The sequence below is a fragment of the Eutrigla gurnardus genome (genome assembly GCF_963514095.1).
Source record: "Eutrigla gurnardus genome assembly, chromosome: 20".
In the NCBI taxonomy this organism is placed as follows: domain Eukaryota; kingdom Metazoa; phylum Chordata; class Actinopteri; order Perciformes; family Triglidae; genus Eutrigla; species Eutrigla gurnardus.
Genome location: NC_139931.1, coordinates 20,707,492 through 20,731,076, shown reverse-complemented (window position 1 = coordinate 20,731,076; position 23,585 = coordinate 20,707,492). Strand labels below are relative to the sequence as shown.

The 23,585-nt window shown below is 42.7% G+C and overlaps 3 protein-coding genes across 4 annotated transcripts in view; 1 reads left to right on the top strand and 2 right to left on the bottom strand.

Moving 5' to 3' along the window:
• The window catches only part of LOC311030477 (carbonic anhydrase-related protein 10-like), a 176,317-nt gene that overhangs the window by 103,342 nt on the left and 49,390 nt on the right, over nt 1-23,585 (top strand). The window lies entirely within an intron of this gene.
• Nucleotides 729-9,094, bottom strand: LOC311030482 (von Willebrand factor C domain-containing protein 2-like). Its single transcript, XM_084036251.1, has 3 exons — nt 8,713-9,094; nt 3,332-3,461; nt 729-1,140 (listed from the first exon to the last, which is right to left on the bottom strand). Exons 1-3 carry the CDS (start codon nt 9,091-9,093, stop codon nt 899-901), a joined length of 753 nt encoding a protein of 250 aa, XP_083892377.1. The 5' UTR covers nt 9,094; the 3' UTR covers nt 729-898.
• On the bottom strand, nt 11,215-22,909 carry LOC311031560 (SWI/SNF-related matrix-associated actin-dependent regulator of chromatin subfamily E member 1-like). 2 transcript variants are annotated; one of them, XM_084037903.1, is made up of 11 exons: nt 22,838-22,909; nt 22,238-22,294; nt 21,192-21,235; nt 20,409-20,507; nt 18,430-18,522; nt 17,693-17,824; nt 16,623-16,794; nt 16,175-16,347; nt 15,987-16,088; nt 14,970-15,228; nt 11,215-13,371 (listed from the first exon to the last, which is right to left on the bottom strand). In XM_084037903.1, the coding sequence occupies exons 2-11, from the start codon at nt 22,242-22,244 to the stop codon at nt 13,013-13,015; spliced, it is 1,440 nt and encodes a 479-aa protein (XP_083894029.1). In that variant the 5' UTR covers nt 22,245-22,294; nt 22,838-22,909; the 3' UTR covers nt 11,215-13,012. The 2 variants fall into 2 exon arrangements, with proteins under 2 accessions (XP_083894029.1, XP_083894030.1); XM_084037904.1 differs by having other exon boundaries at nt 18,442-18,522.

Sequence of the window (23,585 nt, the reverse complement as noted above, 5' to 3'; positions counted from 1 at the left end):
TAACCATAGAACTACAATAGGAGTGGAACGTACACAGGGCCATGGAGGTTTTTGAGCCCCCCCTCTACCCCCTTTATTCCTTTTCTGAGCTCCGCTTGGATGTGAACACTTCATCACTGTAGAGCGATATGCTCAGTGATACCTCCATAGTCTGCGAATACGGATGTTTATTATCATTATTATTTAGAGGCCCTTTGGCTGAAGCCTCTGAATGACACTACGATTCACATTTTTTCATGACATTTTAATTGTGACTGTTGTAGCGGCCGTTTCCGTATGAACCGAACCAAGTTGGGGCAGATGGTGTACTCACTGCAGTACTGCTATACAGTAATGTGTATTTATGTGTGTTTGTGTATTAGCTAGTGAAGAAGTTATCCTTGAGCTGGACGTAGCCATCAAGTTCATATTGAACCCCTGTTCTAAGATACTTGTTTTAAAAACGAGACAGGAAACTGGAAACAATAAAAAGTCAGCTGCAGCTAATGCTAGCTAGCTAGGTACACATGATGCTGCTATATATAATTTTAATGGCGGCAAAATCGATTCCAAAGCCACAAACTACTACTACAAGACAATCATAGCATCAGAAACTAAGTGGGCGGGGCTTATTTCACCACTAATTAAGGTTAATAAAATAAGGTTAAAAAATTGCATTTTCATGCAAATTCTTCCTTTTCACCTGAAGAAACAACTCGCATTTGAAAGTAATATCAGCCGCCAAACTTCTGATCTGATCTAGTATTAGAAATCTGAAAATTCGACGCGTTGCTTCTTCCACCAGCAGATTCTACATTTCCTCCAGGCGGAGCTGTTCTGAAACGGTTCCCAGTTTAGCCGTCCTGATACAGAAAGGTAAAGCTGGAGTTTCCTCTCCATACAACATTCATTGAAGCCTTCATGGTATTAAATCCAGCCTGGGAGTGAACCGCCTCCCCCCTCCCACCCTGGACTCCTGGTCCCCGGGGGAATCGGTGCGGCCGTCGGGCGTCACGCTGGCCTGGGGACGTGGCTCACAGGTGGCCTGGGGGTGGGTGTGCCACGTCCCCTCCCGGTAGGTGCAGAAGCAGACCGTCTGCTCGTCGATGTCCACCCGCCCCCCCGCCGGGATCACCCTGTTCCCCGCGAAGCAGTTTGGACCTGGAGGGACAGGAAACACGGCACACTTACTCTCACAACATGTTCTTGTTGCTCAGTGGAAGCAGAGGGAGGGTTCATTCTGCTCTCATTTGTGGTCTGGGGGGACTTCTAGGCTCAGGCTGCTCTGGTCTACGTGAAACCCCCAGGAGTATTTACTGATGATAAGAGCTGGTTGAAGTCTCTAAAGCACCACGCTCGTCTTTCATGAATGTTCCTTCACATCATTCCTTGAGCTGATGACGTTTTCCCAAGAGGTCACGAAAAAATGGTTCAGAAGAGACTTTGTATTTTGATTTCTTTGCCAATTCCATAGAGGTGGGTGGGAAATGATACAGCAGTAGTATCGCAATATTGTATCCATACAGGTTCACCAAGCATCAGTCTTTTCTTAAATCTAATATTAATATGGCAAACACAAATGAAACCTTTTGGTTTGAAAAACACATTTCAGTAACATTGATTGGAGTGATTCATTTTATCAGATAAAATACTGCACATTTGTGTTTTAAAAATCACAATGAATGCTGATATGCTGAGTCTCAATACTGCGTATCGCGGCTTTAGTATGGTGGTTATATGGTTGACATTTACTCTGGAGTTGGTCAAGTCCCCACACTGAGCTAAAATGCAGTGAGGGGGGGGGGGGGGGGGCAAATTGAACTCCTCCTTCCCTTGAATACTTTTTCTTCTCAGGAGATGTACAGTGTGAATAGTCAGCAGAGGGGATGGGAGGCAGGGGGGGGTATGACGCAATATACCTAACCATCTGTCCCGCTGTCTATCCAGCAGAGCAGCAGTAAAAATAGAAACTACAACTTAGCTGCCTCTGCCATAAAGCAGCAAGACGCCTGAGAAGCACATTCATGTGTTCAATCCATGAAATCATGTTTGTGATTGTGATGCTGATTTGGCTTCATTTTATCATGAAAATTAAAAACAACACACATAACACATGTTATCATCCCTGCTGCTCTTCTTGTCTCTCTCTCACACACACACACACACACACACACACACAGATGTCAGAGAGGGACTTTAATGCCATTAATGCCATCAGCAGTGAAAGCGTGTATGACATAACAGCTCTGTAAGCTGCTGATGTGAGAGGTGACATAACCTTCTGAGAGATCTGCTGCCATGACAACCTTCTAATGACGTGCACAAGCGGACTGATATCACCGATACCGACGTACGTTGGGTTATGACGCCGGATGTAAACAGGGAAGAGGATGCGTGTCACAAAGTAACGTAAAAACACCAACTGAGACTGGTATATATGAACGTTCATGTACTATACAATGCTGCTAAAAGCTCAGAATAGTATATGAGGTTTACATGACACATATGAAGTTCAGGATATATTCAGAATTACGGTGGGATATGAGTGTGCATGTAGAAGTAGTGTGAACAGTAGTAGTAGTGTGAACAGCAGTAGTAGTGTGAACATAGTGTGAACAGTAATAGTAGTGTGAACAGCAGTAGTAGTGTGAACATAGTGTGAACAGTAGTAGTAGTGTGAACAGCAGTAGTAGTGTGAACAGTAGTAGTTGTGTGAACAGTAGTAGTTGTGTGAACAGCAGTAGTAGTGTGAGCAGTAGTAGTAGTGTGAACAGTAGTAGTTGTGTGAACAGTAGTAGTAGTGTGAACAGCAGTAGTAGTGTGAACAGCAGTAGTAGTGTGAGCAGTAGTAGTTGTGGTGTAAACAGTAGTAGTTGTGTGAACAGTAGTAGTTGTGTGAACAGCAGTAGTAGTGTGAGCAGTAGTAGTAGTGTAAACAGTAGTAGTTGTGTGAACAGTAGTAGTTGTGTGAACAGCAGTAGTAGTGTGAGCAGTAGTAGTAGTGTGAACAGTAGTAGTTGTGTGAACAGCAGTAGTAGTGTGAGCAGTAGTAGTAGTGTGAACAGTAGTAGTTGTGTGAACAGCAGTAGTAGTGTGAACAGCAGTAGTAGTGTGAGCAGTAGTAGTAGTGTAAACAGTAGTAGTAGTGTAAACAGCAGTAGTAGTGTGAACAGTAGTAGTGTGAGCAGTAGTAGTAGTGTAAACAGTAGTAGTAGTGTGAACAGCAGTAGTTGTGTGAACAGCAGTAGTAGTGTGAGCAGTAGTAGTAGTGTGAACAGTAGTAGTAGTGCGAGCAGCACTACTAGTGTGAACAGTAGTAGTAGTAGTGTGAACAGTAGTGTGAGCAGCATACCGGTCTTACAGACAGGGCAGCAGTGGTTGGACTCATAGGTGGGGTTGACACAGTGGGGGGCCGGGCACTCTGAGATGCTGCAGTACACCTCCCTGTTGGCCTGGCAACGGCACTGCTCACACCTCGACAACTGGAACACACAAAGCATTTGATTGTTATTATTTTGTACACGGGACTCAAAAAACAAAAAAGCAGACAGAGCGACATACTTTTACATTTATAGTAAAACAAACGTACATACACCTGTTGTGTCTGTTTTCTTAAACCTAACTAAGAAGTTTTGTTGCCTCAAACCAAATTCCATTTTGTAACATGATGATGTCCTCCCGGGACATGAAACATCCTTCCAGATCAAATATATTGGTTTGAAAGTCATGCTGGGTGACACGTTCATGTCAATCTACATTATTATTATTATTATTGTTGTTGTTGTTGTTGTTGTTGTTGTTGTTGTTGTTGTTGTTGTTGTTATTATTATTATATAATCCATTTTTATAGTAGTTGATATTTTATATGATGCATATTCCTTCACAAAACTGCTTAAAATAAGAACACAAACTGACTTGGGGTCAGTTTCTTTGTTTGTCTGGTCTGATGTGTTCACTGACCCATCACACACAGTGGGAACCCACCACATGCAATTATTATTATTATCCACACCCTCTGTGAACAAAATGATAAAACAAATAATATGATAGGATATTGAAAACAACATGGCCGCTTACATGCCAATAAGTATGCATTTAAAGGTGGAACGTCCACAAGTACAATTATGAGGTCCTTTTACTTTTTACTATTTCCATTCTACTTTACATGTGTATATTTATCTCACAGCTGGGGCCTGTACTATGAAGCGAGTTCAACATACCCAGGGTATCTTTCAGAGATCCAGCTTAAGTAACCCTAACAAAGGCAATCGGAGATAAGCGGTCACACGAAGCTGGTTATCAACTCGCCGACTGTGTGAATGCGGAAGTCGTATTAATAGTATTAGTAGTAGTATAATATGACTGCCCCATCATAAGGACACTAGTAGATCTGACTGATTGAATGATAGCAGTAACTTCTCTGATAGCGTTACCACCCTATGAACCATGGCTCTCTGGTGCGAATCCACCCTGCGGCCGTCTTTTAAATCATGTCGTCACTTTCTCTCGTCCCTTTAACTCTTATGATGTCCTTCAGCAATAAAAGGCCGAACACATAACTTTAAAATAATGAATTTGTTGCTTGGATGTATTCTTATAACGTGGTTTATGACAATATTTGCATATATCTCATTCTTTCAGCTGCAATCCCGGTGGTGTAAAACGGATTTGGGAGCAAATCAAATAAATATAAAAACATAATTCAAAGTGGTCAGTAGGCTGAACGCTGACACAGAAAAGTCTTTCCCTCCGATGAGAATCTGTATCTCTCATATAAAACATCGTCAGGGACAGAAAAAGGGTTTTGCCGGTCTCTGTACACTCTATAGTTCTCCTACGAGACCCTCTCACGATCCACCGAGCTTCTTTTTTTTATATATATCCGCGCACCAAGACAGCTGATTGGTCAGTAGGCGGTGTATTTCTCCACGTTGATCTCTTATCAGGAACATAACCTGCTCCGGAGCAGGTTAGCTCCACAGTGTAAGTTACCATGGCGATCTACCCCGGTAAGAAGTGAACCAGCGTCGTAGGACGGAAAACCCAGGGTTAACGCTTAAGTTACCTCGCTAAGCACAAATCCTGCTTCGTAGTACAGGCCCCTGAAGTTACTGCACTCTGAAAACAAATGCAACAGTTTCCATCGATCTTTTTAAGTTATGTCAACTTCTAATAAAATGAGTTGGGGGGATTCACTTTTCTTCTGCAATCAAAGGTATTTTTAATTACCAACTACTTAATTAATGGTAGAATTAAACATGTTTTATTTAAGTTAAATACACATAAAATGAAGTTGTTCCAACTAGTTTTTCCACATTACTTTAAATGTTATGTACTTAATTACAATAATTATGAAGTTTTTAAGCTGACAATGGTTTAAAAATGAAGTTGGTCCAGTTATATTTTCTTCACTAATTTAGCTTTTTAAAATGTTGTTATTCATGAAGCTTTTATGAAATGAATAAATTTAACAACAAAATTGTTAGGCAATTCACTTTTTTATTTTGAAGTGCATTTGAGTTTTGAGATGGCATTTGATCCTGCAACTTTTTTTTTATCACAATATAAACAAACATTTAGATCAATGTACAAAAACTGCACACACCTTTTAACACACAATGTTTGGGAGATACTAACAGAATCCCATTCCTGATATTTTGGGCATCTTGACATCTTAAAGTTGTACTCCATAAGATTTGAGATATGTTGCTTCTCACAGCGTCCTCCTTCCTTTGGAAACCCAACAGTGTCGACTGTATGCGTCAGTTGTGATAATGTTTTTTTCCCTCGTTGGCGTCACTTTGCTTCTTGATGACTTTCCTTCTTCACTTCCATTAGTTTGTTGTTTCTTTTTCTTGGACTGGAAGTTGAATGGTCTCTTTCTCTGCCTGTTGATCCTCCATTGTGAGTCAGCAGTAATGAAATGTACCTGGTCAAACACTTTAGACTAGAGGGAGCCTGACTCAGCAGTTACTGATTTCCGACTATAATGATGATACGCTAAACTAAAGGGTAGGATCGCCAAATTTCACTGCTAAATATGACTAGGGTTAGCTACATGTAGTAGTACAACATATTCCATCAACTTACAGGTGTAGCCTAACCTCTGTACATTAGTCCAGTATTGGTCATATCACATTTCAGAATATGCCCAAATTCATTGCTTTAGTCGAAATGTTTTGTAATGAATGATACTCACCTTGAAAATGAGTCCTTTGTGATGTATATATTTGTTCAGGTTCTCTAACGTCTTAACTGTCTGAACATGTCCAGGCGTGTTAAGGTGGCAGGGGAGGGGACTTGAAATCCTGAACTTAAGGTTGTGAAAAATTAAGTCATCAAGCCAATTCAATTAATTTACTGCAACTTGAATTTAGTTTGAAATTAATTTACAGAGAATTTTGAGTTTAAATGACTCACAATATTAAAGTCCCAGTGGGCAACATTTTTTTGATCATATTCACTGAAGCCGACACTATGCTCCGATAAAACAACATAAATCATCCGGTTTTAGAAAGAAAAAAACCACGCCTCTACGTGCGTAGAGCCTGTTGTTTGTTTTGCAAAGATCCGACAGAGCCTGGATCATCCTGTCCAAGCAGAACGCAGGGCTGTGTTCGTGCACACAGAGCCCCTCCCCCCTCGGGTCGTTCCACTATCACAGGGGGGAGGCGGAGGGAAGTAGCAACAAGCTTCCAATTCCTCGGTTAAAAACCAAAACGAGGAGGTCCAAAACAACCAAGGAAAGGAAAACACAGGTGGAAAAGAAGGAAAAAAAGAAAGATGCCGACGGTGCCCATGATAAAAACCAGCGTCAACATCAGACCCGCGTTTCAAAGGTGCCGTGATCTAAGGGATTTCAAAGGGCACGAAGGGAAGGAGCTCGGTGGTCATGGGGGAGGAGCCTGAGAGTTGTAAACATTCAAAATCTGACAGAGTGCCCTCCATCTGCCGGACTTGCTGACTGGGACTTTAAGTTGATGTAATTACCAACATTATTATGTCAACACAACTCATCAAAATAATGTTTGCAACTTAAAAATAAATCAATACATTCGATTTATTTTATTTGCAGCCATGTATTTAATTAAGTGGTAGTAACAGATCCCCTGAATTCTTTTTTAGAGTGTAGTACCTTTTTACGTTTTTATACACCAAACGTTCAGATGATAAGATATGAACTGCTATAGATTAAACAACCCATCAGTAACAGGCATAACATTCCACTAACAAATACATAATAATACATATAGGGGGAGACCGGGGATGTAACAAGGGGATGGTTGTAACAACACCACTTTCACCAATAAGGGATGTCATTAGAGCCATGTAATCAATTCCATGTGTAACTACTTCCTCACTGACCTTGCATGTGGATTTGCATGCCTGTGGAAAGAAGTGTGTGGGTTTTAAAGCCCCCCCCCCCCCCCCCCCCCCCAAAAAAAAAAATCAGGTAAGAAACTAATCTTTTGGACCAAGTTTATATTTTGATTAGTACTAACAGTGTTGAAGTTTGAATTATGAAACTTATATTAGATTCAAGAGTAGGTTCTAAGCTAAAATATGAGTCATTTCATCAACACTAATTTTAAGCTAGCATGCTAGTACAACTAGCTAAACAATGGATGATAGGGGTGGGGAGGGTTGTAACACCTTCACAAATAATGTTACAACCATCCCCGTAAGGACATCTCATATATTTTCTCTATCCTACTCCCTTTTCAGTATGCCAAGACACTGCGTCGGGAAAACGGAAAGGGGTGTGTCTGCACATGTACTTAAAGTTGCATCAGATGAAGTGAGGCAGGGAAAGACAGTGCGTTCAGTTGCTAAAGACTACTCCATCTGCCATGTGACAGTGAGCAGATACTGCAAGAAATTGCAAGACCTCAGAGAACAAGGGTCAAGAAAGCGACCCAGTATTGGCTATCACAGCAGTCAAAAAGGTTTTGATGAACAGCAAGAGGAGATGTTGACTGAATATTTGACTTGTTCTATGGATTAGCTCCACGTGAGGTAGCCTAGGCCTACTAAGCATTTGACAAGTGCAGATTAGTGTGTTATAAATATGAATTTGTACTGTATGCATCAATTCTGAATGTATTCAGGTGCCAAGAGGTACATCTAACTAACAAACTAACTTACTATTACTATGTAATTGCTTTTTTTTGGGTCAGGAAGTTTGCATACCAAATTCTAGTGGAGTAGAAAATCCAACATCCCCAGTCATGGGATAAAAACAGCATGGCAGGTCCTGACTGTTCTCAGGCTTTATGAAAAGGCATCCTAACTTGTCCATGCGAAGTGCACAGCCAACTAGCTTGGCACGAGCTACCAGCTTCAACCGTACAAATGTAGAGGCGTTTTTCATGAAGCTCAGGGATGTTATTGAGAGGTTTAGCTTTGATGGATGTGACATCTGGAACATGGATGAGACTGGTGTCACCACTGTCCAGACACCAGACCGAGTAGTTGCACGCCGTGGAATGAAGCAGGTGGGATCAAGGACTTCTGCTGAGAGAGGTGCCTTACAACCATCCCCGGTCTCCCTAATGCAGCTTTTTTGCATAATGAATAGGCTACTTTTTGTAAGAAGTACAATGTGGCCTACTCCTTATACTTGAAAGGGTACTTGGATTTCAGTATTGTTTCAATGTCGTATCTGATGCAAAAGTACTTCCCCATGATGTAACGCAGACTTCAGGAGTAATCGGATACCAGGAGCGTACTCACCCTGAACTCCTCCAGGATCCGGTAGCTTCGGCCCCCGTACACACAGAAGCGGGCCACCGCCTCACACACCGGACAACATGCCCTGTAGCTCATCCGCGTGCACCGGGGGTGGATGCGGGGACACTTGGGTCGGACGCACACGGGACCGTCCACGGTGCACGTGCACGGACACGCCGAGGGGCTCGGGTAGTAAACCTCCCCGAGTCCGTAAACGAAACCGTGGTCGTCGATGCACCACTTCCCCCGGTAGTCCCCGAACTCGTAGTCCAGATCGGTCTTGGAGGAGTACTCCGCCGCCACCGCGAGCTCCGGACGGTCCGGCAGCAGCGCGAGGACGAGCGCGACGGAGAGGCAGCGGAGCGCGCGGTGCCGGCGGCTCATGGTGAACAGGTCACTGTCCATCTGGGTCCGCTGCCTCCGGTCAGCCTCTCTCCTCCCAGCTGGTGACGCTGGTGCACGCGCGTCAGCCTGCCCGACCCAAATCCAGACCGTGAAGTGTCCACGGTGATCAACCAACGAGTTCCACGAGAAACAATACGTCTAAACAAACGGCTTGAAATCCAGCCACGCCCACATGTGGTGGACCACAGGGATCCAGTTAAGGACCCTTATTTCTTATTGATGATTTTTCATTTGTTTGTTCATTTTCTTTCCCCATTTTGTTGTTGTTTTGTTTTGTTTGATGATACCAACATGATGGGATCAAATACTTATACTTCAATGAATATTACACAGGAGTACGGTTGGTTTCAACTCAGTAAGCTCTCATTAAACACTCAACTTTTGATGGTGATTTCATTTGGACAAATACATATCTCTCATTTTGCAAAAACAAATAGTATTATTATCTCTCTCTCTCTCTCTCTCTCTCTCTCTCTCTCTCTCTCTCTCTCTCTCTCTCTCTCTCTCTCTCTCTCTGTTTTATTGTCTGTGAAGGTTCTCAGTCATCCTAGACGTTTCTTAGGGCGCACTCACACTAAGCCATCCGTAACCGTGCACAAGCACCTTTGACCCCCCCTCATGCATCAGCATAAGCCCAACCAACCTGAGCCGGTTGGGCCTGGAAATGCAGTTAGCTAATAAGATGACTTTAACACTTAGTTGTAAATTTGACTTATGAAGCTAACTTTGTTAGCAGCTTCACCGCAGAATCCAGATGACCCAGATCCAGTCAGGGTGCTGCTGGTCTCAGTCAGATCGATCCGTCGCTCCTCTGCATTCCTGCTAGTTGCATTGATTTCCTGTTGGACAGCAAGCCTGGCGTGCAACCTGTCTCACTCAGACGCATAGAAAAGTTGAGATATTCTCAACTGTTCAGTTACATGCACGTCGCCGCACTGCTTCCTTCCTTCCTTCCTTCCTTCCTTCCTGACTTTCCTTCTTTACACTCTGACGTCAATTACAAATCAACTTGTTGTTAAAAACACTACACACACAATGTTCAGTTGTTGCACACACTTCTCAATAAAATCTCATAGCATCAACCTTCAACACATAAATATTCAAATCTCTAAACATTCAGGTCTGTTGAGCCGTCTGTAATCAGGACTGCAGCATGAAAGTGTCATCAGCCTCCGTTTAGTTTGGTGAATGATGGAGAACTTTAGAGATACAACCAGAGAAGGAGAGGGGTAAGAGGAGGAGGAGGAAGGGGTGGAGGAGGGAGAGGAAGAGGATGAAAAGGAGGACAAGAAGGAGGAAGAGGATAAGAAGGAGGAGGGAGAGGAAGAGTAGGAAGATGAGGACAAGGAGGAGAAAGAAGAGGACAAAACATTTTGTGAAGGGGGGGGGGGGGGGGGGGGGGGGGGGGGGGGGGTTGAGCAGACAGGTTTACTGTTCTCTCTGTGGACCGAAATAAAACTGTTTTTGCTGCATATGTGTGTTTTATTTTTGACTATGAAAAAGTAGATCCTCCTTCTCCAGAGTCATAGTCATTCAATGGGGTGTGTTCCATTTCTATGATTGTGTTCAATGTTGCACTTCAGTGTGCTGCAAATGCTTAGTTGTGTGTTTGAAAATATGGCTGGTACCAAATGAAAACACGAGACCATTTTGTTCAGGTAAGAGATTTGATGGAAGAGAGTCTTGAGTCAGGCTGAGCATGTGTGTGTGTGTGTGTGTGTGAGGTTTTCAGCTTTGTGTGTGCAGATTTGAGAAAGCCGTTAATTGTTTTGAGAAAGGTGTAGTAAAACTGTAATACTAGTTGTAGTGGCCATATGTCCGTCAAAAATCTACATTGTATCCGGAAAGTATTCACAGCGTTTCAGCTTTCCACATTTTGTTGTTACAGCCTTATTCCAAAATGCATTATTCATTTTTTTCTCCTCAAAGTTCTACAATACAAACACACAATACTTAATGACAAAGTCAACAGAGTTTGCTTGAAATTCTTATAAATGAGAGTGTGTGATACTCACAGAAAGTTCTGTTTGTGAATAATTTATAAATAAATAAAGCTTTTTAATTGTTAAAAAAAGAGAGAAAAAAGCCACGCAGCCACCGAAGACTGAGAAATCATCTTTATTTGGCTAGATAAGTTCAGACAGTACAAAAGAAAGATGCAAAAAAACAGGCATATTACTAAAAACAGTCCAATTCAAGTAAGAAACAGTCCTTTAAATGCACACGAGTGAGGTTACATTAGGAGGGTGGCATGTGATCTGTTTGTGGTGTACAATGGGATATGCAGTCTTCAGGAGAAACATTGAAATAAAGCCTCCCCTTAGAGAACAGCTCTGTAGATTAAATGCTATTTATGAGGTTCTTTCTCCGTACATGTGAACAAACATCCATGTCAACACTCGATGCATTTCACTTTTATCAGACACACTTTAAATAAGCACATTAAAAGACGTGTCCATGACCGCGTGTTGTCCTACACTTCAGTCCTTCTTGACCTCAACTCTTTGCCTAACGCTAGTTTAAGACTCCACGATATCACCAGTAGGATAAGGTGCTCCGAGGTGGAATTATGAAATGGATGAAACCATCGTTACTACGGCAACAACAACCATGCCTCTCAATGTTTAAGACGGGAGAGAAATGGCAGAGGTACTTCAGCAACCCGCTGAGTAGGGATGACATCACATGGGGTGAAAGAGGAGCAGTCGTGATTGGTCAGGGTCACCACTATGTCGGGAGTCTGACCCAGGCGTTGCATCGTTAGTATTTTAGTTTAGCATGCAGACCGTGAGAGCACCAATAGTTAAAATGTGCCTTCCACCATACCAACAAGGTGTTCTCCACAGTCCAGTAGGTTTAATACAAAGGCTGCATTTGAGTATAGTAATCTAAAAGCTTCATAGCTACATCTCTAAAAACACAAAGTAGTAGTAACACTAGTAGTTCACGCAAACCCATAACCAACAGAACTCAGGTTTTACACGTCGGGGACACAATTCATGTCACGTTCCCCTCAAGTTTGCAGCTGCTGTTATTGGAGGGCTGATTTAAAGGTTTCTACATAAGTCAAACATCTCCTCCATCCCAGCGGACACAGTGGAAGTTCTGGAGGTTTACACGTGGAACTACGACCGAAGATGGACGTTACCCTGTAGATGGTGAGAACAGTCGTCAGCAACTCTTCAGACCACTTCCTGCTGATCCCAAAAGACAAAGTATGGATGGTGGCATCAGTGCCATCACACCGTGGGAGTGATGAAGAGGTATAGCTTACATGACATGATCAACAGGAAAACTACTATTTTGATAACATTTTGTTTTGTGTGAAAATGACTAAACTTTCTGTGGTTCCAGCCTCTTAATTTGGATTATGTGCTGCTTTTCTCTGCCAGCTGGTCTCTTGAGGATTATGTGATGGATGTTTGGACAATACACAGGAGCAGACAGTAGGAAGTTACTTCCTGCTGATCATTACAGCCCTCCTGCATCTCCTCTGAAGTCTGGATGTGGTTATTTTATTCTTTAAAAAGGGACTTGAATAGAAAAGAGGAATGGCTACACACTCACACGCAGACACACACACACACACACACACGATTCATTTTGTGCTCTTAGGTGACAGTAATTCATTGAGTCACATCAGAGCAGCATGCTGATCTAAAGAGAAAGTGATTTCAGAGACGACCTAATTCCCCGGCAGGATGTTGCTAAGCCCGGCCGTGAGGCTGGATGATGGAGACCCTTCTTCACTGCGGTATGAAATACATGTTGGCGTTTATCGAGCGTGCCATCAGCACGGCTCAGTCCCAACATGGCGTATGACAGTGTCACTACAGCTGCGTCCAGAAGAGGAAGAGGAGCGCTGCAGCACAGGGAGGACTTCTAATCACCACACACGTTACACATCGTACTGTTGGCTGCTCTGGCTGGGGGGCAGGAGAGGTGGTGGAGGAGGAGCTGCTTCTTCTGAGGCGGGGGGAGGTGGAGGTGCTACAGCCATGTTAGCGTTAGCCGCACTAGAGTTGGCTTCCTGAGCCGCTGGGGTTTCAGGTGCTGCTGCTCCGGGGGTGCTGTCTGAGGGGGGAGGGGGCATGCTGTTCCTGCCGTCGTCACTGGGGGTGCTGCTGCTGGGAGTGCTGCTCTCCCTGGGAAGCTCGGGGGGAGGGGATGCTTTATCAGAGGAGGGAGGGGCAGGGTCAGATGGAGGTGGTGGAGCAGGCTGGGGGTCTGAGGAGGGCTCTGCAGGCGCCACCTCATCTGGGGGGGGGGGGGGGGGGGTTGGGGTAGAGAGAGAGAGAGAGAGAGAACAGAATTAGATGAAAGTTTGAGAACCCACTCAACCAGATACTGGACTTCCTCTTTTTTTTTTGTCTTGCACGTTTGGGCCGACCGTCGACACGGATCCAGATCCCCCTTTCTTTTTTTGACTACAGTAATACCCTAATATGCCATCGTACCTCTGCCACTACGCTGGACTAAAAACAATTACGTACAGCTTCTATGCAGCGTACAAGCTTCATGCACATGCAGAAACAGCGCCTGGAGTATGGGAATATGTACTGTAACATGTGAGTCCTTTACAATGATTCGTTTGGACGCAGATTTTCTTGAAACGACACCAAGGAGAACCAGGGAAAAAAGACTGTTTAGGTCCGTGTGGACGGGCCTCAGAATCCCAATCTGATATGCGTCATGCAAACAGTGAAGTCTTATTCTGAGATATCATTTTAGGGGATTCTTTTGACATCTTCTTTTCACAATATGCGTCTCACGGGGGTTTTAAATGGCACTTCGTGCCTGTTTTCTGTTTATAGTCTAATATCACAACGCCGACCGAAGCTATTAAAAGACAAAACCCTCCCAAACAGCCTGTTCCCCCTGCTGCATTCTGGGAAGAGATACACAAATATCCACCAAACCACTGCGTCACATTTTAGAAAGTGGGTTCCCAGAAAAGTTAAGCAATCCAATAAAACCCTAATCCCTGCAGGTCTTATGTACAGACCTTTTTCCAGCAGGTTGCAAATGTAGGAAGTACAGTTTTGTTCCATCCAGACCAGTCAGAAGCTCTAAACACCGAGTTCAAACTGTAAAAGCATCCAAACGTCTGCTTGTTACACTTCAGCTATTCCAACAGACTTAAGTTCTCTAGAATTCAGACACGATGGTGTTTCAGTTCAACTGGTGACTTTCAGCTGGAAGAGTCCACGAGTCCATTCAGTGAATGGTTGGGCTCGATGATGAACACCGGCAATGTTTAAATGTTCACGACTACTGGACTCATCAGACATGCTCGTGATTGTTGCAGCTATCTTAAAATTCAATCAGACTCAATTTCTCACTGGTCTCATTAACAGACATGTGTTTAGCTTTTATCAGTAAAACTACAGAATGTACACTTGCCTTTCATACGATTATACAAGTGGCTTTAAATGGCAGCTAATAAAATCTCCTGCCACCCAACTGTGGTTGCTGTTTGGGAATGACTGCACCAGACAGTCTGCTGTCACACAATCAACTCATCTTCTGGACTCCATTTGAAGAAGGGGGGTCCATGCTCCAACCAAACAACATTTTGTACATTTCTAAGTTAAATGCATCAATCTGGTGTACTTTTAGAGCAGTATCAAGAGGCCAGCGAGCCTGTTACAGTGTAAAAATAGTTCCCGTACATTTTGAAATGGCCCACGAGTCTATTTGACAGGAAATACGCTGACATTACTTACTGCATGTCAACCGTTTCCAAACAAAAAGCTGTGTATCCGTCTTTCAGTTCACCCCTCCCCCATGTCAGTGGCTCTCAGCTCCAAGCCCATTGGTTCCTTCTGGAGAAGGACATTTTAAACTCTAGGTACCTGTGTCCATTGGCGTGGGCTTGTCCTCCTCCTTGGTCCCTGAGGTGGAGTTAGCTGTGCTGTTAGCATTAGCACCGCTCTGCTCAGCTGCTTTGTTTCCAGCAGCCTCCTGCTGCTGCTGAGCCTGTTGAGCAGCTTTCTCTGCTTGCTCGGCGGCCTCGCGCTCCCTTTCCTCCGCCCGGCGCCTGGCTGCCTCTTCAGCAGCAGCCATCTCCGCTGCTAGCTTCTCCATGTCCACCTCCACCTTCTGACTGCAGAGCTGGAGACAGACGCAGCGCTGCTTAGGCTACATTTACACAACGCTCTCGCTAAAAACAGGAACGCTTTCCTTTGCTTTTCTGCTAGTGGCTTTGAAGGTTCTGCGATCCATTGTCTTGAAAACGATCATCGCGCACAGGGATCCGCAAACACCAACCTAAAACACTGGAGTGAGTTTGCCAGACCAGTAGGTGCGTGGGAGTAATCCGTCTACACTGATCACAGTAATGATGCAGCAAATCTACACTTTGTTGGAGGATTGTTGATACATTTATTAGAGACACCGCCGTTGCTAATGTCGCCTTCTTACTGCAAAACATATAACGCTTGTGCAAGTGGAGCCGTGACGTCACCGTTCCCATGGCGACTGGTTTTGCGAGCTTACATGGTATTCAAACGATTTAACTCAGACGTTTTCGTTAGCAGCCCCCAAAACGCTGTCTGCGTGTAAACGAACGGCCAGAATGTAAAGACACGTTTAAAACGTTTTAAACTATGGCTTCAAAAAACTCAATTCTACAAATGAACCGTGAGATCGACACATTTGAGTGAAGATGAGCTGAAATATGAACGTTCCTCTTGTCTTTTACAAATCAGAAAATGTGAGAATGTAATTTATATATCCAAGTAATAATCAAGTTACTTAACATTAGTTGACATTAGTTAAGTAAGTGAACATTACACATCAGTCCAGGTTGATGTTTAGCATCCTGGAATAAAAGCTCAGCCGGCTGCGTCTAGTTTAAAGTAGTGCTGTACCCGCTTGAGTTCAGTGTTGAATGAGTCCGTGGTCTCCAGGAAGCGTCTTTTCTTGTCTTGATGGCGATCTTCAATCTGCAAAAGTTCTGCTTCCAGCTTTCTCTGAAAGAAACAACAACGTTTTTAAGAAGGAGAAATGTACCGACTCAGCACCTGGCTCGGTGGCAGGGAATGTTTGTTCGACCTACCTGGTGGACCATGAGAGACTGGACCTGCCTCTTAAGGACCTGCATGCGGGCGGTGGTGACCACAGAGCGCACATCAGGCACCACAATCTCACTGAGGATGTCACTGATGAGCCGGTGGTTTCTCTGGAAGCGAGCGGCTGCTGTGTGTTTCACTGAAAAACCATCATCGTAGTCTGGACCGAGGAGAAACAGAAGAGGGAGGAGGGCTTACATCATCATACACATACGGTGCATGCATTTAACTGTCCAAAAGCATTAGGAGAAGTGGGAACTGTCATTTCAGGAAAGCAGAATACGTATAAACTACTTCACACATTGTGGAGAAATTAGCTGGTGTCATCTAATAGAAACATGGCCTACAATAACTACTAATTATGAGGTTTTCACTCATACAAAGTATAAAGTCGTGTTTTAAACTTCAGTCCGGTCTACATCTACACCGACTCACCATCGGGGTCTTCAGCAGGCTGGATGCTCATGTACGGCTCTCCTTTGTCCATACGACTCTGCCTCTGTCTGCTCTCCTCCTCCATGGCGGCCTCAGCCCGGTTCTTGGCGTTGACGTAGGCCAGGTAGGCCGGGGAGTTGTGGTAGGCCTTCAGAGAGTCGTTATACTCAATCTGAGATAGAGAAAGGAAACATTACACATCAGATTACAGCCTACTGACGTTGATTTTCCCATCGCAACTGGACAAAGATAACATATTTACGGGTGTTTTCACACTCGGCCCTCAGCCAAACTCAGCTGTTAGACAGCATTGTTCTTGAACCTCCATGCTTGCCGTTAGAGATGCCCTGTTTGATCAACTGCTGCTCATTATCGCACTAACACTTTGTAGTCGCAATCCACGTTGTGAACAGGAAATCTGTGTTGAAATGGGCGGGAGCTCAGTCCTGATTGGCTGAATAACGGAGCTTACAGATACCGACGTTCACTGAAGTTGTATTGAGTTGACGTTATGATGCATTCAGGCTCTATTCAGCAATGTTGTCAGACCCCACCGCATCACTTGGTATGTCAGAAAACATTCAAAAATGTCAGTTTTGAAAATACCTAATTTTGATTAAGCATCGACATTTCATGTCACAATTATCCTGGCAACTGCAATTCACATTATCCTGATAATCATCAAATATGCTTAAAACGCTTAAAATTACACTACTATTACTTTATTTTTTATTAAGATATTTAAGTGCATCAGAGAAAAACAATCTAATATCAAATAAGATGATCTGAACGTCTCTGGGGATTAATAAATATTGTATTATTGTATCTTTATCGATCCAGAATATAATCCTAATTATCCCAACCCTAATTTAGATTTTTTTTTTTTTTTTTTAAACAGCAAATTTCCATTCCTCAATTGCTCTCAAGTTAATTGATTGAAACAGTATTTGAAAAGGGAAACTCTTTGCATTTGTATGCATGTGGCAGACATTTGTCATTTTTAACCCAACTGAACCGTGTACAGAAATAAAAACACTGCAGTCATAAGTAGGACGCTTCTGTCGGCTCACCTTCTCGGCTTCATACTCGTTCAGGTAGTCCTGCTTCTCCTCGTCAGTCAGGTCTCTCCACATCCCCCCGATAATCTTTCCAATCTCCCACAGCTTCAGGTCCGGGTTGGATGCCTTCACTTGGTCCCATACCTTGCATTTGCACACAAAGCCAAGCCGCACACACAGACACACAAAAATAACATATGGTCACAACAGGGCAACTGCAATCAATGGCATGTTAGGCTACTGTAAGACAGCGAAGGAAATAAATGTGGGAAAGTGCAGAGGAAAGAGGGAAAAAAAGATTATTCATCTATTGGACAGAATTATTAACTTTTGCGTTTTGCAAAAAGACTGCATGGAATGGAATGAAATATATCTAAAGACAGAATCATCAGGTTTTTGTGAACATTAACTTTTAGAGTAGATTCTGTCTTTATGTTGGAATCATTTGTTTTAAAGTTCAGCTGTAAAACTAGAGAAGCAGCAAAGCAACAAGCACAAGGAGGAAATGAAGCAGGAGCAGATCATGCTTGCAGAGGGAAAGACAAGGAGATGTAATTTCTCTTTATCGTTGACAAACATAAGAGGCTACTGTGAGCCAACGGGGTAAGAGAGTGGAGAGGCTCCACGAGGTGGTTGAGGTGGCGATGAAGGCGTCATGGCTTGGCTGTTTCCCACCCTAAAACCCCTGCAACTTTTCAGGGGATGGGAGGACAAGCAGTAAAAGCAGACACCGTGGATGGGTGTCTTACCTTCCTGCTTACCTTCCGGCTGTACCGCATGTACGGCATCAGTGGCTTGTCTGGAGGTTTGGGAGGCTTTGGGACGGTGATGCCTGAGGAGTTCTGTGGAGGGAAGGCAGAGAAAGAGGGGCATGGGGGTTGTTTGGGAGGATGGAAGGTATGGGGAGATAAAAAAAAAAACAGAAAAGTTTAGAGAGAGAGAGAGAGAAAAGAAAACCAAATCATTACATATCAGCTGAGTGTGGCCTGTTCATGCTTGTTTAAAGGCAGATAACGGTGTACATTTAAACATGACAGTACAATAGTGTCATGATACCAAAATGGTAACTTCAATCCCCAAATATCTCAATACCGATACTGAAACGATAACACGGCAGAAATAAAAAAAAAATGTCAGGAAAGTAATGGAATAATAGATGACAGGAGATGGATGTTAAAATGTGTTTTCCTATTAATTAAAAGAGTTCTAATTCATTAAAATGTAGATATTTGCAACCAAATGTCACATTAAACAGCGTTAAATATGATTTTTTTTTTGGTAAAACAGCACCCCCTGCCGGACCATCAGTCATAATTCAGCTGGATAGTGGTACTGCTGCTGCATGAGAGATGGAGAGGCTTCCAAACAGAAAACACACAAAATGATAATAAATTCAGATGAAGTTCTGTGAGTTGATGAAGGAAAGCTGCTAAAAGCAGGACGACGCCACAGTAACTGTAGAAAGTTCTGTCTCGTCTTGAAGGGAATTATTTTCCTTCAGTCCACTTCAGGTTCCTGAGAACGCCGGTAAAATAAGACTTAAAAACGTGCTCTTTGGTGGATTAAGTGTTGGATGAATTACAGGAGATGCTTGGACAGATTCAGAAAAGATGCCGAGTCTCATTTTATCAGAACGTTTGGTCGGTAATTAGTGCCGCATTGTTATGTTCCTTGTTTTTTTTTTTTTTTTTTTTAAAGGAGTTGTGCTGATCCAGAACCAGCTCAGAGCAAGCGGTTCATGTCCTGCTTTAATAATCTTGTGTCACTCCACTGTCTCATCAACAGGGCAGAGGCAGACCTTTTACAGATGTGCAGAGTGCAGCTTCAATTAACCATATCAAATAAACAGCCAAATGGCCAACTTGTTGAAACAAAACCGGAGTGGCATTTTGCCTCTAGTACCATTTAAGCATAAAAAACAAAACAAAACAACAGACATTCATACACTGAGGATAGAAAACATAGCCTAATATTACTGTCCTGCTCTCATTAAGATTGCAGCAATGAGTTTGTAGTTATCATAAAGCTTTTAAATAAAATAAAAATAAATAAATCATCAATGAGTAGGATTGACCAGTTTCCCCAGTAATGTATATGTTTCTACATTAGTTTTTTACCTTCTAAATAAAGGAAAGCACATATGTTTGGTGCCACAGACTTAAAAAGTATTATATTGCCTGCATTAAAAAAATCTGAATGAGTCAGAACAATTTTGACGTGGTTTAAGATTTTTCCTTTGCATTGTCAGAAAAATGTAACTGTAAACTATGTTTGCGGTTTAATAACACTGTAATTTGTTCAGAAATGACATTTAACTATAGCTAATGCAGCATCCTGATAATACTTTAGGTTATTTCTTATCCCAGAAGTGGTGTCAAACTAGACTGCATTAGCTTTTTTGCATCATTGAGCCCAATGGCAGCATTTTTCACTAAAAGACTGAGGAAATGACAGTAACCGTTTCAAAAAGAAACTGGGAGCTGCTTATGAAACTAAGCACAAATACAGCCAATGTCTTATTCCATTTCTTCTGCTCAAAGGTTTCAATGATCATCTATTGGCATCTTATTTCTCCTTCACCTTCTACACCTTTTTGGGACTCTTCCTCCCACACCCGTGCCCCTATATTTAGCCACCAAAGAGTGTCAAACTACCCCCCTCCCCCCACTTATCCTGCACCCATTCCCTTTCAAATTTATTTTTCCAAATCCCTCCATCAATTCATTACCCTGCTGGAGCCTCCGGCGCTCCCTCCCAGCCGGAGGTTGTTGTAGGCCAGATGGCTGTAAGGGTTGTAGCCCACAAAGCCTGGGGTGGAAGGCAATTGCTGATGGAAGACAAATGAGACAAAACACGAATGAGAAATGGCTTACAAACAAGAGGAGGAAGAGGGATCAACACAAACACGTGAAAAAAAGGGAAACTGAAAATATACGTGCATCTTTTCCCTTATTTGTTTTCCATGATGCCGTCATGCAAGGCAGAAAAAGGCGACCGGCCGCCAGGCTGCCAATCACAGCGTGAATGTTGCACGTAAAATCAGGTGCTTGGAACATGGCCTGGCTATCTCACCGCAACATTGCAATCTGACTGTAAACTGTGCTTTCACCTGCTGCGGAACGTAGGGAAATGAAAAGCATCAAGCTTGTTGACTGTAGCTGTACACATGAGCTTAACGCCCATATTTGACACCAAAAAGGAATAAGATCTTAACTCAGGTGTTCTTCATAAAAAGTGCATGGGGCGCATTGGACCCCTTCATAAATGAGTGATGGCATGACAGTAAAAAAAGAAGTTGCGAGAAGGATGATGGAGAATTTAACAACTTTGGGGCAACCTCTGTGAGTTCCGACAGAGAAAGAATTGCGATAAAAGCAATATAAAATATGTGGAGGGAGTAAGACGGCAAAGAAACAGGATAAAAAAGAAACCAAAAGAGTGTACAGAACTAACATGGCCTTTTTGTAAATTCAGTCAATTCTGACACGAGAACTGCAAGTTGGACACTTACTGTGGTGGGTGGGGGAGGAGGGGGAGGGGCGTAGGATGGTCGTTCTGGGTGAGAAAAAAATCAATGTCAGTCTGTTATTGACATAACCCACCATGTGCGTATTTTGCATTTTATTGCTACACTTTGTATGATCTTGAATTAATTAAATTTTGTATTTATTTGTTTTCGTAATATTGTGATACAACTCAATATTGATGATGATGATTCAAATCATCAGTCTAGGAGCCCGGCTAACCTCATCTTTGTTTATATTGCATCAATGTTCATAGTAGCATGGGACAATCAGAACCTTATGTCAGGATTATCCTGTTCAAAATAATTGCTATTCACTATTTTATTCCAATAATGTCACACAATTCTTAAAATTGTACATGAAACATACTGGTACCACTTAACATTAACCTAACCAAAACTTGAATAAGAGATAAATACATTTAAAAAAAAGTTTGCATTCTGTATTTTTAAGTCCGGTTCTATTTTTCACTTCCCCATGATTGCGATCTTAACAGGGTTTCAAGTTATGCCTGATTGAATATTTAGGTTTATGCAGATAGCAGAAATGGTTCTTTGGTTATTCTAAACAAAATTTGAAAGCTTTCTTTTAATAATTGTAAAGTAATTCTACGTAATTCCAAGTTAATTGAGAATGTGATTTTAAATATACTCTTGGGCGCATACATGACGGTGACCTATGCATGTAATCGGTGCCGGGGGAGCAGATTCTGGTCCAGTGTCTTGCTCAAGTAAACTTCAACAGAGTAGGAATCAGGGATCAAACCTGTGGTTAAAGGACGACCCCCTGTATCTGCTGAGCTACACCCAGTACAAACCATTTTGATGATTCCACTCATACCCTCTTTCTAGATTTGATAGTTATTTTAATGTAGAATCATCTTTATTTTATACCATTAAATCATTTATTGTATGCACACGAAAAATAGTCAAACTAGTGATAACTATCGCATATGCCTAAACCCCAATAACAGGAACACAGAAATGGAGTGACCTTTATTTTGGAACATTGTTATAAGAACATGTTTACTTACTTGACATCGTGGCGTGAGACGAGGCTGCGTAAAGCAGACTACTCCATGTTAGTTAACCTGGAAAACACAAGGGAAAACAATCAGCCACACAAACTAGGTGAACTGCAACCCCTCCACTATTACAGCTAGTAGCTTTGTAGACAGACTCGCAAAAGTCCGGTAAATTATTTAAAATGAACGACTACCGACGAATGATAACAATGGCTGACGGGACTAAACCGTTAGTGTACCCGGCTTGGCCTTCAAGTCAAATCTGCGAAGAGAAGGAGACCATTTCCTCAAAATAATGTCATAAATGTCTAATCTGATATATTTCAAAGCAACGTACTCCCCCAAAACACAAACAAACACGCGTCCATGCAGACCGGCTCACACTTCATAAGTGTGCAACGCTAGCAAAATGTTAGCAAAACGTTGCGCTGAAGCTAAGCTAACGAACAATACTAACTCCCGCTAACGTAACATGAGGGTAGCATTCATTAGCTAATTAGCGTAGCTAGTTTAACGCTAACTGCCAAATAAATACACATAAGTCGGTTCAACACCAAAGTAACACATTTTAAAATGTAACATTTTCAAGTAATTGGGTTGGAAACATACACACTCAGACGTCCTTTGTTCCCTCCGTAGGGCCGCTTGTTCCGCCTTACACAAACCGGAAGTTCTCTTTAGATCTGGTCGGCGGAAAGGATGTTTTCAGAATAAAAGCGTTACTTCATATCCACAGGTGACGCACCGTTGCTATCAATATCGATAATAACAATACCAGATTATACCAGGTTCCAGTTGTGTAATCAATAACCAATAAATATGTTGGGCAAAAATACTTTTCTCATCATTGGTCCAATTAGCTCTCCAAACCAAAAGACAATACTTTAATTCAGCCACGTGGGCCTGTTCTTCTTATTTCTACTTCTCAGAAATGACCTCACTTTTCCACTTTACACTTTACAGAATTTGTTTTCTGGCTGTTGTCGAGGCTAATGTTTTCATGGCAACACTGTTAGATATCTGACGGCCAATTGTGTTGTTGATACAATTATAATTGGTCATACTGACATTGTAGTCACGCAGACATAAACAGATTTCTCTCCTTTTCTGTCCCATTGGTACCTTTTGTCCAGTATCAAAGTGCAGTTCAGTCTGTGACTTTCATTACATATGACCAGGGCCAGCCCAAACCTTTCCTATCCTGCACCCCCAACATCACTGCTGTGGCCTGATCCTGCAGATTTGCCCTCGCAGGATTCGGACCCTCCTCACAAAGGATGCAATGCAACTCCTGGTCCAAGCACTGGTCATCTCCTGCCTTGACTACTGCAACTCTCTCCTGGCCGGACTCCCGGCC

Coding starts and splice junctions, on each gene's coding strand:
- LOC311031560 (XM_084037903.1), bottom strand. Junction 16,348..16,622: donor GCCTGCTGAAGACCCCGATG/GTGAGTCGGTGT, acceptor TCCTCGGTCCAG/ACTACGATGATGGTTTTTCA. Junction 16,089..16,174: donor AGTCTCTCATGGTCCACCAG/GTAGGTCGAACA, acceptor TGTTTCTTTCAG/AGAAAGCTGGAAGCAGAACT.
- LOC311030482 (XM_084036251.1), bottom strand. CDS start 9,093: ATGAGCCGCCGGCACCGCGCGCTCCGCTGCCTCTCCGTCGCGCTCGTC. Junction 3,462..8,712: donor GGATCCTGGAGGAGTTCAGG/GTGAGTACGCTC, acceptor TGTGTGTTCCAG/TTGTCGAGGTGTGAGCAGTG. Junction 1,141..3,331: donor CTGCCCTGTCTGTAAGACCG/GTATGCTGCTCA, acceptor CTGTCCCTCCAG/GTCCAAACTGCTTCGCGGGG.